This window comes from Neovison vison, chromosome 11 (assembly GCF_020171115.1).
Source record: "Neovison vison isolate M4711 chromosome 11, ASM_NN_V1, whole genome shotgun sequence".
Lineage (NCBI taxonomy): Eukaryota > Metazoa > Chordata > Mammalia > Carnivora > Mustelidae > Neogale > Neogale vison.
The window spans coordinates 126,237,523-126,252,732 of NC_058101.1; the positions used below are offsets into that span (position 1 = coordinate 126,237,523).

The window sequence follows — 15,210 nt, forward strand, 5'->3', positions numbered from 1 at the left end:
TTCTCTGAATTTTGTAAAGCACAAATTACACATATTATTTTCTCGATAAAAAAGTATCTTCTCTCCTCATATACAGTTCATTTACCAGGTCCAATTTGCATATCCAGTCATAAAGAATGTCTTTGCATTACACACTCATTGATTAAAAAATATGTTTATGAAATACCTACCACACAATCTCTACTGTTATAGGTGCTGGGAATTCAATGGTGAAAAAAATTAAATGGCACTGGGTTTTTTTTTATATTTATAAATTAATATTTATACATAAATATGGACAGAGATAAGATATGCATAAAGAGATAGATACCTACAATGACTTTTATTGACTCCCTAGACTATAAGAGCAGGTAAGTTACATAACAATGAATTAGCTGTGAATACATTTGAATGTATTATGAAGAGAAGAGCAAAAGCTTTTGTCCTACATGAACATTAGCATTCTTCTACGTGATTTCTCTTCCCCAGACGATCCTGAGGTGGAAGAGTCCCCGGCGTGATGTCAGGTATCTTCAGCAAGAACAAAATGCATATCCAGTAGAAATTGGTGAATATATATTCAATAATTTCTATAACTGTAATCATACTGGCCCCACAAAATAGGCCCAGTTGACCGCCAACATCTGCTGTAATAAAGCCAGTAACAAAATTGAATAAATCATGTTTTTTTATAAAAAGCAAATTAAGCATTACTGAAATTTAAAAAATTTGAAACAAATAAGTTAATCATAGCTGATATTATACGAAGATGAATTAACTATATCATTTTAAGTTTGGTGTCATCTCAAAAAGGAGGGAGTTATAAAGAAAGAAAAAACTGATGCCTTGAGTGAGAGAAAGGAGAGAGAGAGAGAGAGAAAGCAACTATAAAATCTGTTTCCGGGCGCCTGGGTGGCTCAGTGGTTTAAGCCGCTGCCTTTGGCTCAGGTCATGATCTCAGGGTCCTGGGATCGAGTCCAGCATCGGGCGTGAGGCTTGCTGGAGGAGTGTCTAGAAAGTGGGAAAGTGCTAGATTTAAATGATAGACGAAAGACAGCCACTATCTCTTCTCCTCCACTGATAAGCTAAAACTTTAAGTACAAAAGAAAAAAAAAAAAAAAAGACCCTGATAGAAAATGTCTTAGAAAGCGAGGAACAACTAAAGAACACTTACCAAGTAATTCAGACACACTCACTGCTTTTTGCTGCTGAGTTATCTTATAGTTTAAGTCACTATAGTTTATTTCAATGTTCACAAGATTCTCCCTGGGGATAAAAGTAAAGTTAATCTAGCTCAGGATAGTCAACACTACTTTTAATTCCTCTTTGATGAAAGCAATATTCATTTTTAATTCAGATGTTATTTAATGTGGAATGAAACAGAGCACTGGGATCACAACAGCTTCATTTGGAAGGTACTCTTATACCTCAGTTGGTATTTAGGAAGAAGAATTTTCCCCCAGATCCAGTACTTCTATGCCTTATTCTTAAGAAAACTGGAAAAAGACATTACATGTAAATATCTATTAAGTAGATTGGCATATTTACAAGCATGTAAATGGGTGTCTACTTTGAATTAAATCTGTCCTGGTGTAATCTGGAGAAACTACATGGTTTCCCTGAGTCTTGGTTTCTTCATCTGTACTAAGAATTTCAGAGTCAGGATTTTAGAGTTGTATGAGGAGAAATTAAATAATGTGTGTAAAGAATGGCACAGAATCTGGTATATCCTGGGTATTCAATAAATGCAGTCATTTACTTTATAACATTGATATATTCTTAGTGCCTTTAAGAAATCTTTTTACGGGACCAGAGTGAATAAAAACTATTTTAAAATAACTCTTCAGGGGCACCTGGGTGGCTCAGTGGGTCTGCCTTCGGCTCGGGTCATGATCTCCGGGTCCTGGGATGGAGCTCTCTGCTCAGCAGGGAGACTGCTTCCTCCTCTCTCTCTGCCTGCTTCTCTGATTACTTGTAATCTCTCTCTCTGTTAAATAAATAAAATCTTTAAAATAAAATAAAATAAAACAACTCTTCATATAGTCTTGGATGCACTCACATGCTCTGTCTCCAGCTCAGAATTTACTTTAAACTGCAATAAAAATCCAACTGTCTCATGGTATTTTTTATTTGAATCTACAATAGTTATTTCAAACGGAACATATTCCAAGCCAAGCTCTTGCTAGTTCATCATTTATAATGTAATGACACTGAGAGCCAAATCCATGCATAAATATTTGTCTTACCTTCAAAATACATACAGATTCCAACCACCTCTCACCCCATTCTTTGCTCCCATCATTGCCTAAGCTTTCAACATCTCACCTGGATTTTCCCAATAGCTTTCTGATTGGTCTTTCCACTTTCAGTTTTAATGTAAAAACTTCCCAGATATGTCCTAGTAGACTCTAAGTTCAACTCCATGACCCTATCTCTACCACCTACCTTCTCGCTTCGAACTTTCTCAACTCATGCCCTACCATCCTTAGCCATTACTTACACTGCTTCCTGCCACACTAGTCTCCATTCTATTCTATCCATACATGAGGCATGCTACTGACTTAGAATCTCCCTCTACATTTGATTTCCCTCCTTCTGGAATGTTCTTCCACCATTTATTATTGAGGCTAGTTCTTATATCTCCTTGAGATCAGCAGTTTTCAAAGTGTAATCACAGATGTTTAGGGATCCCCAGTATCTTTTTGGGGGTTCATAAAGTCAAAATTATTTTCATAATATATGAACGTATTATTTGACATTTTCACTGTGATTGTTATTTCAAGGAAGTAGCCACATTTAGGTGAAACATCATTGTACTTGAAAGGATGACTGGCAAACTACGGTTATCCAGACTATGATATTTGGTAGACATCGTCACAAAAATGGAGGAAATGCCTTGTCTCTTCAAGAGAAATAACTGATAATATTTGCAGTTAGTAATAAATTTCAAGCTTAGATTTTATGCTATTTTTATAATTTTGGAAAATTTGTGTCTGTTACAATGAGCTTGACAACTCCCTAATTTTTAAAGCCTTTTCTGATAAATAATGATATTAAAATAAAAGGTACATTATAAAATTAATGGATCAATATTGAAAGACCTGCACAACTTGGAGAATTTTTCTAATAACAAATGCTGTTCAAAATCATTTATGGATGAAAGATCCATTGAAAGTACAAGATCAGTAGATATGAATATATTTAATAGATATTAATATATATTTTAAATATGAAAACTTCGTTGGTATGTTTTGGTATTTCACTACTTTCAAATGGCAGCCTTCAAATGACACCCTTCCCTCTTTTTGTCCTATAAGAGAGAAGCTGATAAGAAAGTCCATGTACTTTTTCCTTTGACACCTGGAAAAGCTCAAATGCTTGAGATATCTCATCCGAGTCCTACTTCATGACCACAGTGAAAGGCAAAGTCAATTGTCTCTCCTGGTTCTTCTAAGCTAAGAGAGGCTCTGCTTGGGAGAGCCCAAAGACTTCCAGAAATTCTCATTACATGACCACTGAAATTTTTTCATACCCCCTTGATGCATCTGTGGCATCATAGGTCCCAACACACAAATCAAATTTTGAATGGAGAGATAATCCCATTCCCCACGGGACAGCCATATGGTACAATTTACAATTAACATTTAAGAAACTACACGTGTTGCATTTTGATGAGCTATCAAAGAAAAGTAGCACATATCTACAAAAGCTATTAAAATATGTCTCTATTTCCCAGTCATATATCTGTTTGACCCTAGATTTTCTTTACATTCTTCAAGCAAAAATAACAAAAATCCACAGATTAAGTGCAAAAGTGAGAATCCAGCTGTTGTCTATTAAGCCAGACACTCAAGAAATTTACAATATTCCAAGATAATACCATTCCTCTTCTTGAATTATTTTTTGTTTCCAAAAACAGTTTGTAAAAAGCTTTTATCTATATTGCCACATAGTACATTTATTATTGTGATTGTAAATGAATTAATATATAGCATTTTCATGGTTTAAATTTCTAGTGTGACAAATATCGACACAACTCACACAAAGAAAAGCTCATTGGACTCTTCAGTAACTTTAAAGAATGTAAAGGGACCTTGAGATCAGAAAGTTTGAGGACCACCACTTTAGGTCTCTACTCAATTGTCAGCTTCTCAGATAGATCTTACCTGATCACGATCCTCAGCACTGAGAACAACCCTCCCTGACTTTGGCTTCCTCAGGTCCTTTTTCTGCTTCCTTTCTCTCCATACCACTTCGCACTCCCCGACATGACTATATGTACATAGAGTTCATCTTCACCCCAGTGAAAATAAGTGCAAGAAATCAGAGTTTTTGCCTTTTGTTCACTGAGGAATCCTTAATGTCTAGAACACCCAAATCCCAACACATAATAGGTGCTCATTACATATTTGTAAAATGAACAAATAGGGGAACAAACTGAAGATGAAACAAATGAACAAAAGAGTAAATACTAACCTGTTTGTTTTATAAGCTGAGGTGGAAACCAACCACCTGATGATTTTCAGAGAGCAACAATAATTGTCATGAAGAATGATTCCTATTCACAGTGTTTCCTAGAATTATGTGGTGTCCTCCAATATATCTTAGAAACATGGCTGTAAATCACTCTTCTAATTATTCAGAGTTTTAGAAATCAATATTCTTAAGTACACTTAATTCAAAATATATCATTAATATGTTTACTTAATTTCCATTGGTTTAACCCAGGGTAACAAGAGAATGTGCTAGGTTTAAGTAGATAATCAGGGGGTACTGTCATATTTACAAATAATAAAACAGTTGTCAAACTGAAGAAAATAATAAAGTTGTCTTAGAAGTCCAATAATTTTAGTAATATTGCAATCTTTTTGTCCCCCATCGTGCTCCTAATTTGCATGTACATTGATAATACTGTTTAATTTCCTAAGCACAAACCTCATAAACATTTCTAATCATTAACCATCTGTATTTTTGAGAGATGATAAATTTATACCTTACAAAAATAGTGTGATAATTACTCAGTTTCTCTCAGGCAAGTGACTTCCCCAGTAATTAGGTCTCATTGAATATATACCATGTGAGGCTGTTGCTGACTCTCCATTATAGAGATAATAGGAAGCTTAGCCTGAGTAAGGCAGTAGTATGGAACTGAATATGAGGATAAACGTTGGCTCATTCTTGGCCAGTTTCATTAGTAAAACAAATGAACTTTAAAAATTTTTCCATTTGAATTTAACATATTTTCAAGCAAAAGTCATATGAAATTATTTGTTTTATGCAAAACGGATTCATTCCCTTTAATATAGCATTCATACTCAAGTAGCTAGAAGTATTTACATAGTGTTTTGTAAATGCAATAAACACTCCATTTTTCCTTGATCTCCTTATCATTATTAAAATCCAGATATTTTATAATTTCATCTCTCCTGACACAAACAGATATTCTTGGACTTAAGTCCTGAGCAATTTCAATCCATCATGAGGCATATTAAGTAATGATGTAATTCAGGAGATCTTGATCTGCCAAAAGGCACACAGACTGCACCTCTCAGTCATACTTAAGTCTAACAGAAATAATATAATAAGTAAATCACATTCCCATATTAAAATGGAATACAAAGAGACATCTGTTCTAGACACAAGAACATTAACAAAGAGGAATCTCAAATTTTCATGCCCTTCATCCTTGTAACTGCTAAGTGTTTGAAATCATACCTATCAACCCTGTCTTGAAGAAAGTACTTTTTCTTGCTGACTTGTAAAGATCACTTCATTGTCTGGGCATTTCCATGGGGAAAGTATTTTATTTATTTTGTGAAAAGGAACACCAGGCTAAAGGTGGAATCAAAATGTGCTTTCAACGTTAGATACCTGGCTTTTAATGAGTTAATACATATTCATTTTACTAAAGTACAAACTCTCATGGACTGCTGTTTCAGGCACTCTGCTTAAAAAGATTAACAAAAAAACAAAGAGAAACGTTAAGGTTGCTCCCTCCTTTTAGAACAAAGAGTTCTCTATGAAGTTTGATTTGTGATTTTGAAGCGGCAGCGTGGTGTAGTAGAAAGAGACCTAAGTTAATCTTTGGCTAATCAAACTTGGAAGGATATATCTTTGTGGAAAACTATAGGGAGACTGGAGTTCTAGGTCTCGGGCCCAAGTTCTCTCTGTGTCTCTGACCTCCTTCCTAGGACAGTTACTTGAGATGTTGTGTGTGTCAGTTTCCTTGCCTGTAAAATGAGAATATTAATTTGTGCTCCATTAACCTTACAGTTAGTAAAACATTCAAACCATGTGATACTCAGGTGAGGAATTTTCCTATTTTAAAGCATCAGCTGATACTTGTCAGCCATGTTATTTTCCCCAGTCAGTCCACAAACGTGAGATCATGAACAAATTCCTCAAGCTGGCTTCATTTTACTTTTCACACAATGAGATTGAAGGACTGAAAGACATGACCTTATCCACTTTTAAAATTCTAGATTTTCATAGTTAATTTCGTGATGTAAGCCACTGCCTCCTTTGATTGTTCAGAATTGTGTTTCCTTGGCCTTTAGAAGTTTTTGAGTAAATAAAATGTTCTTGTTAGTTACAAATAATTTATAAGACTGAAAAGATTACCTGATATATTCCTGACTTTGATTTAATTTCTTCGAAAGATATTTCAAAGCTTTTTGACTTGGGAAAGTAGAATAAGAAATAGTAGCAGGATATTCTGTTTCTTCACAAGGAACAGGACAGCTAGAATTATGTGTTCCCATTGTGCATAATCCCTTATCTTCAATGAGGTCTGGAATGAAAATCAGGGTATTCAGAGAAGAGGACAACTCCATAGTTAGGAGGACAGAGCTGTTACAAATTTTATCATCTTACTTTCAATGCTAAAAAAGTGGCTAACAAGTTCTATCATTACTTTCTTGGCTAATGGTGTTTATATTTTATTTAGATTTCAGTGTAAATAGAGCAAAGAAGACAGAAAATGAAACATGTAGGTGTTGTTATCTTTTAAATTCATTGAGTCTTTGGATTCTGATCTTTGTTAGAAATCAGAAATTCTTTCTCGAAAAGTCTCTGGGCTTATTTCCATAAAATAGTATCCATTTAAACAGGAAAATGTTGGAAAGTTGTTTATGCGATATTGTGTCCCTCTGAGAAGAAATTTCAAACACTATCATGAAAGCCAATGACGCAGGTTTAAAGTAAACTTACCCTTGGGTTTAACCCAAGTTCTAACTGAAATATGTGGCTGGGTGTTGAGGTTCTCTCGTACCTGTGGACCCAGTGACTTCTAAATCAGCCAGAGGTTCTCCGTCCTCTGTCTTCTCTAGACTTCTGTAGAACAATCAGACTATCTATGCAAATGTATACTGAAAAAATCCCCTACAGGAGGTGATATATGTCTCCAGCATTCCTCTGGACCACATCCCAGTGTCCAGTCCACTGCTCCCCACTCTTGGTAGATATTCTGGTTCTTGTTTTCCCCGTGGCTTTGTTACTGAAATTCTTTGTTCTTGTGAACCCTTTGTTCACCAAGACCCCCTGATTAATGATAAACTTGGGACTTTTTTTTTCCCCCAGAATCTAACCTTGATACTCCTTTAGGGCATGACTTTCGCACACACCCTCTAGTTGTTTACACTTGTTAAAACCACCATTCTTTCCCTCTACTCACACAGACGGTTCACTCACACACACATACTCTCACAAACACACACTTGTCTGTGTATCCGCTTATCCTACAACACTCTCTGAAGAACTACATGCATGGTTTGTTTCCCCAAACTCTCTCTCCAGCCCCCATTGGGAATAGAAATTAGAAGAAATTTGATAATGTACCTCTTAACTCCATTGGTCACTAATCTGACTTCTGCATAGTCAGCTTGGAAGCTATTAAAAAATATATGTGATCCCTTCTACCCATGTCCATTCCATGAGATACTTTACAACAACGGAAAAGAAACTGTGAATTTCTTTTTTTTTCTTTTATTATTTTTACATTTAAAAAAATTTTTTAATTTTTTCTTTAGAAACTGTGAATTTCTATTCCTGGTTTACTGGAGGTATTTCCACAATTGGATAGAATAGCAAGTTTTATAAGAGAGTATATAATATTCCATTTTAATTAGAAAAAACCAGTGATTTAGCATCATAAATATGGAGCTACATATGTAGAAAAAAATAAAGGTAGACTATACTAGAGTGTTAATATTGGTTAGGGGTTAAGATAAACAATATGAAAGCAAAAAAAAAAATGTTGCTTAAGAAGAAACTGTCCCCAGTAAAGGTAGCATGTATAATTTTGATTTCATTTGCATAAAATTTTATGTATGCCTATATATATAACATATGTATTTATATATGATATATGTATAATTAAACGGATAAATGAAAGAATGGTCACATAAATAACGACAGTAATTTTGAGAGTGATGCAACTTCTACTGATTCCCACAAGATTCTTCTCTGTTCTGCATGTTTGAACTAGTCACAATATGCATGCTTTATGTAATAAAAAAAACAACAAAGTTATTTTGATTATACAAAAGTATCAAATTAAAAAACATAAAAGTTAGAAATAAAAATCAAAACTGTCTTGCTGTTACTTTGGCACTGAAAATATTTAATTCAGATTTATCTTGAAATCAGAGGGTTTTGTTTTCTCTGTTTTGTTTTACTGTGTCTATAAAAGCTACTTAATTTTAAGAATACTGAAAAAACTCCCTCTTTACAATATCTATTCTGTTTCATTTCTGGACTAGCTATACTATAATTTAATGGCTTGTATAGGGGCACCTGGGTGGCTCAGTTTTTAAGCGTCTGCCTTTGGTTAAGGTCATGATCTCAGGATCTTGGGATCAGGCCCCACATCGGGGTCCCTGCTCAGTGGAGGGCCTGTTTCTCCCTCTTCCCCTGCCACTCCCCCTGCCTGTGCTCTCCTGCTTTATCTCTGTCAAATAAATAAATAAAATCTTAAAAAAATAAAATAATGTTTTGTATAACTTTGAACATCTTTCATAGAAGTCCTGAGAATAAAGAAGTAAAGTAAAGCACTTACCAAGTGTAGGAGAAACACAGTTGTAAAACTTTTGTAGGTCACATTCTATCCCATTTCCTTAAAAATAATAAGTGTAAACATAGAGACTTTATATTTTATGAAATAAGTGGTATAATGACAAAAATGCCTTCCATCCATCCATCCATCCATCCGTCTATCCGTCCATCCATCCATCCATCCATCTATCCATCCATCCATCTGTCCATTCTTTTGCAAAACAAAACAAAACAAGACAAAACAAAAACTATGCAAACATGCTAATATCTAAAGAAAATATACATTGGGAGGAAAAATAACAATGTTTATATTTCCATGTTTCTTTTTTTCTCTGCCTATATACTAATTTTAAAAATGTAGCTTGGAAATTTATAATTGTTTTCACATTTATCATCTCATCTGTTCAAGTAGCTGTAGAGGGGTAGGGTTTGGTTCACCTTCTGTCCTTCTCTCTCTATCCATTGACTGATTGATTTTTTATTTTTTACGGTATTAGTTGAAGGATGCACAACATCTTTTTGTGTGCTTTCTTTTTCTTGTTTTATTTCTATTTAAATTCCAGTTAGTTTCCATACAGTGTAATATTAACATCAGGTGCATAATTTAGTGATTCAACACTTAACATCCATTGATCTAAATATATATACACAAACTTGTACACCTGGTGGGCTGCTTTTCTAGTGGTCAGATAAGTACCCATATTATTAATCACTGGCTGTGGACCTTGAGAGGAAATTGTAAAATCAATATGGAGCAGAGCTGAGTTTGATCCTAGGCTGATTCTAAAACTTTAGTCAGTGCACCTTAACACAGATATTTGTCTACTGCTATAACCCTTGTGGTCTCTAGGGTTAGTCACAGTGTTTACTCAATGCTCTTGCAGATAACCAAGAGGGATTGTCTATTTACAAGTTGTAGATAAACTTGGCTTACTATGAGGACGTTTCTTGGTAAGGGAAATGAAAGAAGCAAAAAGAAAAAAAATCTACTTCCAGCATTAAACTTATTTAAAAAACTTCTCTTTTCCAAAGTATGCTTTGCTTCTTCCAATGATATTTGTCCTGTTACAAAGAACAATGATATTTTGGAAACAATCCATATCCAAAAAGCAGATTTGGGGGATTGCCTTTGCAAATTGTTAGTAGAGGTACTTTAGTTACTTCAAGTAATGTCTATAGATCTCAATTTCATCATCTATAAGTAGATTCAGAAGGATATGTGAGGATCAAACTAAATAAGATATCATTTTGAAGGCACTTGGTATATGCTAAAGTTCATAAAAATGCCATGCTTTGTATTTTATAGTTCATCTTGTCTAGTTTCTGGTCCATATTTTTTATCCAGTTCTATTTGCAAGGAATAATACATTTTAAAATTTTAAACATTATAATCCATTCACCAATTCAGATGTTTCCCCCGAGAAACTTTGGAAAAATAATTGGCGATGACAAATCAGATCCAGCATGAGTGTTTTACAGAATGAAAGTTTTGATTAACCAGAATTCTAGAAAAAAGGAAGTGATGATTCTCCAAATTCTAAGAAGCAATTTGTTAAGTAGGCATGGCATTAGTCTGTGTGTGAGAGATAGTGTGTGTACATGTGTGTGCGTACCTGTGTGTGTGAGATGGGCCACAACAGCCAATTAAAAAAAAATTAAACTGGTATTGCCTTTAACCCACTCTGTCTCTCTTTATGTATTTGCTGGCCAGGGGGTATGAGGCAAATCTGAATAAAAATAACCAAGGCTTATATAGAATGTATTCTGTATCAGGCCACTTACATGTTTCAAAACACTTACATGCTTCTTTCATCTGTATGACAATCCTCTAAGGTAGGACACTGTTAGGATTCTCCCCCATTTTATAAGAAGTACAGAGAGGTTTAGTCTAAGGTCATGGAGAGGAGAACGTGCGTAGCTGAGATGAGCAGCCTGGTTCAGTCCAGCTCTGACCCACCCACTCTGCTCTATGGCCTTCTGCAGTGTTTGCTGCTGATGTCCCTGGCTCTGGAAATGTTCCAGATTGTTCGCAAAGGGAGCCTGGAGTTTGTTTGTTTGTTTGTTTTCTGACAATAAAGAAAAGAATTTCCCAATCATGACATATTCAGGGTTGATTCACATTTTTATAGATGATCTAATTTTTCTTTCAAATCAAGGAAATGGGGACGATCAATGGTAGATACTTAAGAGTACCCAATTTTACATCCTGGAAATAAGAATTGGAGACTAACTTGACTTTCTTTTCTTTTCTGGAAATCTCTGGCCTGTTTCCACGATTTAAGATCTGTTGGTGGGGGTTATACGTGTCAAGGAGACGACTTTCTGACATAGATTTCATAAGAATGGAAAACAATTTTATGGTATGTTATTTTCCATGATTCAAGTTAAGCTTGCATAAGAGGAAATTTGTCATTCTTTATTTACCAGGAAGCAGAAAAGGTAAACATCCACATTGTTCTTGTATGTGTTGAGCTTTACATTCCTTCAAGCAACCAGAAGTGCTATAGCTACTAAAATTCTGTAGCTTGATGTTAGGATTGCATTCTCCCCAGGGGTATTCTTGATGAACTGTCTTAAGAGAAAATAAACACGTAGCTCAGGAGGTATATCTGAGATAATCCACACATTTCCATTCTAATAAGAGAAGTTAATATATATTTTTTTACTTTTCTCTTGGAGCTCTTTGATACTTTTTTTTTTTTAATTGACTACATTTGCCTGCATTGCTTACTCTTTTAGCCTGAAAATCCCCAAAGGTAAATATAACAGTGGTCCTTTAACACGTATCCCAAATGCTCTGTACCTAAAATGAATCAATAAAATCAGACAGACTGACTGCTCTAAATATCAAATCACGTAATAAAAAATAGTATCATTTATGGAAATAACATGTTACCATATTCATAGGTCCACCCACAAAACACCAACCAAAATGACAGGCAAAAAATCTTTTACTGAGCACTTACTATGTGCCAGGCAATATGGTAAATGGTTTTTAAAAAAAAAATATTTAAGATTTTATTTATCTGTTTGAGAGAAAGAGAGCACAGGAGAAGGGGCAGAGGGAGTGGGGAGAGAGAACCTCAAGCAGATTCCCCCTTGAGTGCAGAGGCCAGCATGGGGCTCCATCTCAAGACCCAGAGATCATGAGCTGAAATCAAGAACTAGATGCATAGCCTACTGAGCCACGTAGGCGTCCTGGTAAGTGCTTTCTTGATGTTGTTTCACTTAAACGTTGTAGTTGCTATAATAACTATGAAAAAGATGTCTTTTTCTCAGAGAGAGGAGATAGAATTTCAGGACAGTAATTAAGGAAATTGTAGAGCAAGCGGCTGGCAAATGGGAATCCACGACATGCCTGACTCCAAGATTCCTTGCTCTTCCCACTTAATTTTCTTCTTCCCAGAACATCCCAATGAGATAAAGCACAATTCAACAACTTGGGGTTCTCTTCATATTTACTGATCTTTTCCATTTCTAATGAAATTTGAAGTTACCTTGAATCTTCCAGGTTTCCCAGCTTTTATTTATATTGTACATGTGAATTCGCTGATATTACTACATAGGTACCTCCTAGTAATGGAAAAGAATCTGAAATGAAGGGAAATATAAAACTTCCAGAGGTTTTCTAATGGCATGGCAGAAAGAGGTTTCTAGTGGAAGTATTATTTGGGTGTATATCCATTTATTACCCTACTTGACTCCGTCAAATTCTAGACCTTGTATATCTATTTACCTTGACTTGGCGGATTGTTACTCGGGCATGCATTCCTACAGGTGACGACAAGCCTAAGCCATCAATCTGCGGCACCTTCTTTGGTGAATGGATAACAAAGATGATTCCAGCATCAACAAAACCAAGGGCTGGGTCATCAGTGAATTCCACCTGAAAGAAATGACCCCAAATTTTCCCCAGTGACAAACATCAATTCTACACAAGTTCAAGATTTCATTTTATTATCTCATGATAGCATTTGACCTACTTAAAATTAAATATTTCCTAACAATATCCAATTTCTTTTTATATGCAAACTGAAAAATAACCCCCTAAGATGTACTTTTCATGGTTGAATCACATGTCAAGGAGTTAACAGTTTCCATAGATTACCTTCACCTTACATGAATACCATAGAACATATCATGACTGCTAATTGTCTGATTTCCCAGGGCGCTCTCTTCTCCTTGTGGTCTTTTAGTTGCTTCTTTCTTGCCTATTCGCTTCACTTTATTTGTTTTAGAAAATCATTTGGCTCCTTTCTTCTTCTTGCAGTTAAAATCTCTGGCCTTATTTAAAATTGAAATTCATTTCCCCCAAGAGTGAAGACATACACTATGTTTTTAACACCAGTGCTCGTCAATAAATCCTAGACCAGATGAAAAAAATGAACCCTAAACTTGTGGTATCTTGTTATTAAAGATCTTCCTTGACTTACAGTGAGGTTACATACTGATAAGCCCACTGTAAAGAAGAAATATCATAAACCATAAATGTATTTAAGACACCTAATTTACAGAATATCATAGCTTAGCCTAAACATGTTTAGGCTATCTTAAACATGTTTAGAGCACTCACTTTAGCCCAGAGCTGGGCAAAATTATCTAACACAAAACCTATTTATTAGTAGTGTTGAACATCTTGTGTAATTTATTGCATATGAAACCAAAAGCGAGAACCAGAATGGTTCTCTGCGTGTAGTATGATTGCAAGTGTATCAGTTACTTACCTGGTGATAGCGTGGCTAGCTGAGAGCTGCCTCAGCCCAACATCATAAGAGATTGTCCCACATATCATTAGACCAAGAAAAGATCCAAATTCAAAATTTGAAGTATGACTTCGACTGCATGCATATCCCTTTTGCACCATTTGTAAGGTTGAAGAATTATAAGTGGAGACATTGTTAAGTCAGGGACTGTCTGTAGTTATAATTTCAGATTATAAGACGAAAGAAAGGGTTTGGGAATATGATGATATTTTTCCATGAATGGATCAACTGCATATGTAATTACACTTAATAAACATGCTTAATATTCTATTTGTAGCTCAGGACCCTGTTTCTTCTCAGTCTGTTATGACTCTCTAAGAAACCCTCAACTGGCTAGCGTGGGCAAGTATATAAGAGCCATTTACTTATGGAATATTACTTTGAGTTTGCAGATTTTAATTGCATTCTAAAAATATTTGGGAAATTCTAGCTTGTAAAATTCATAATATAATATCGAAACAGACTATATGGCTAGTATTTAAGTGTCCTGCAAATATAAATAAAATGTAAGTACAAGTAAATATATATATATATTTTTTTTAGATAAGACTATATATATGTGTGTATATATATGCACACACACACACACATATATATGCACTATACTGTTGCAGTACTGTGTTAGGAAAAAAGTATCTTGAGTGGGATACAGAGGAAGTTATGAAACATGCCTTAAAGAAAAACTCTTTGAAATTAGCCCATGGCCTTATTCATTTGGATTGAGAGGTAAGATACTTTAATGGGATTTGGGGAAACCAGGTTTACTTCTCAACTTCACATTAATCATATAACTTTGGATGCCTACTTTATCAGCATTTCAGAATCTTCATACATAAAACCATAATAATGAAGCAGAATATCCCTGAATGTATAATACTAAAAACAGTTGTGTAAGATACAACATAAGAATTACTCCTGGAGGGGAGAGCTACACCAAGTACCCTTGAAAGCTGACAACCACTGTATTCCTTAGGTGTCTGGACATCTGCCTCTCAGGCCTAAACACTTAAAGACTTCTTGGACCAATTACAAGTCCGTAGAAACTAGGCTTAGGCAGTCAATTTATACAGCATTCTTTACACAATGAGTATTTTTTTAGTCATCCTTTAGTCATCCTTTAGATTCCATGGTTTGTCAAATGTGCATGCATGACTTCTTTCTAAAACATGTTACCTTTTTTACATACAAGTCTTTCTAAAAATATTCTTAAAATACATAAAGTCATTTTAAATTAACTATATACATTGTGGCTGAGAAACTTCTGGCTTCCTTATTTTGTGGTATGAACATTTCTGGAGCCATGAAAATGATGGTCAGTAGTAGAGTTAAAAATGTCCAGATTATGCCTCTAAATTTTAATTTTTTAATCTCTATGTCAATATTTGCATCCATGGGACTTCAGGCTAGTAACCTGAAA

General features: G+C 34.9%; 1 protein-coding gene across 4 annotated transcripts in view; it reads right to left on the reverse strand.

The window, feature by feature from the left end:
• Positions 1-303: 303 nt before the first annotated feature.
• The window catches only part of ASIC5 (acid sensing ion channel subunit family member 5), a 50,446-nt gene continuing 35,539 nt past the window's right edge, over positions 304-15,210 (reverse strand). For all 4 annotated transcript variants that reach the window (XM_044226172.1, XM_044226170.1, XM_044226171.1 and 1 more), the window contains exons 5-10: positions 12,767-12,916; positions 11,455-11,602; positions 9,035-9,091; positions 6,601-6,769; positions 1,154-1,245; positions 304-626 (exon numbers count right to left, since the gene is read on the reverse strand). In XM_044226172.1, coding sequence (XP_044082107.1) covers positions 436-626; positions 1,154-1,245; positions 6,601-6,769; positions 9,035-9,091; positions 11,455-11,602; positions 12,767-12,916 — 807 coding nt within the window. In that variant the 3' untranslated portion in view covers positions 304-435. The remainder of the gene's footprint in view (positions 627-1,153; positions 1,246-6,600; positions 6,770-9,034; positions 9,092-11,454; positions 11,603-12,766; positions 12,917-15,210) is intronic.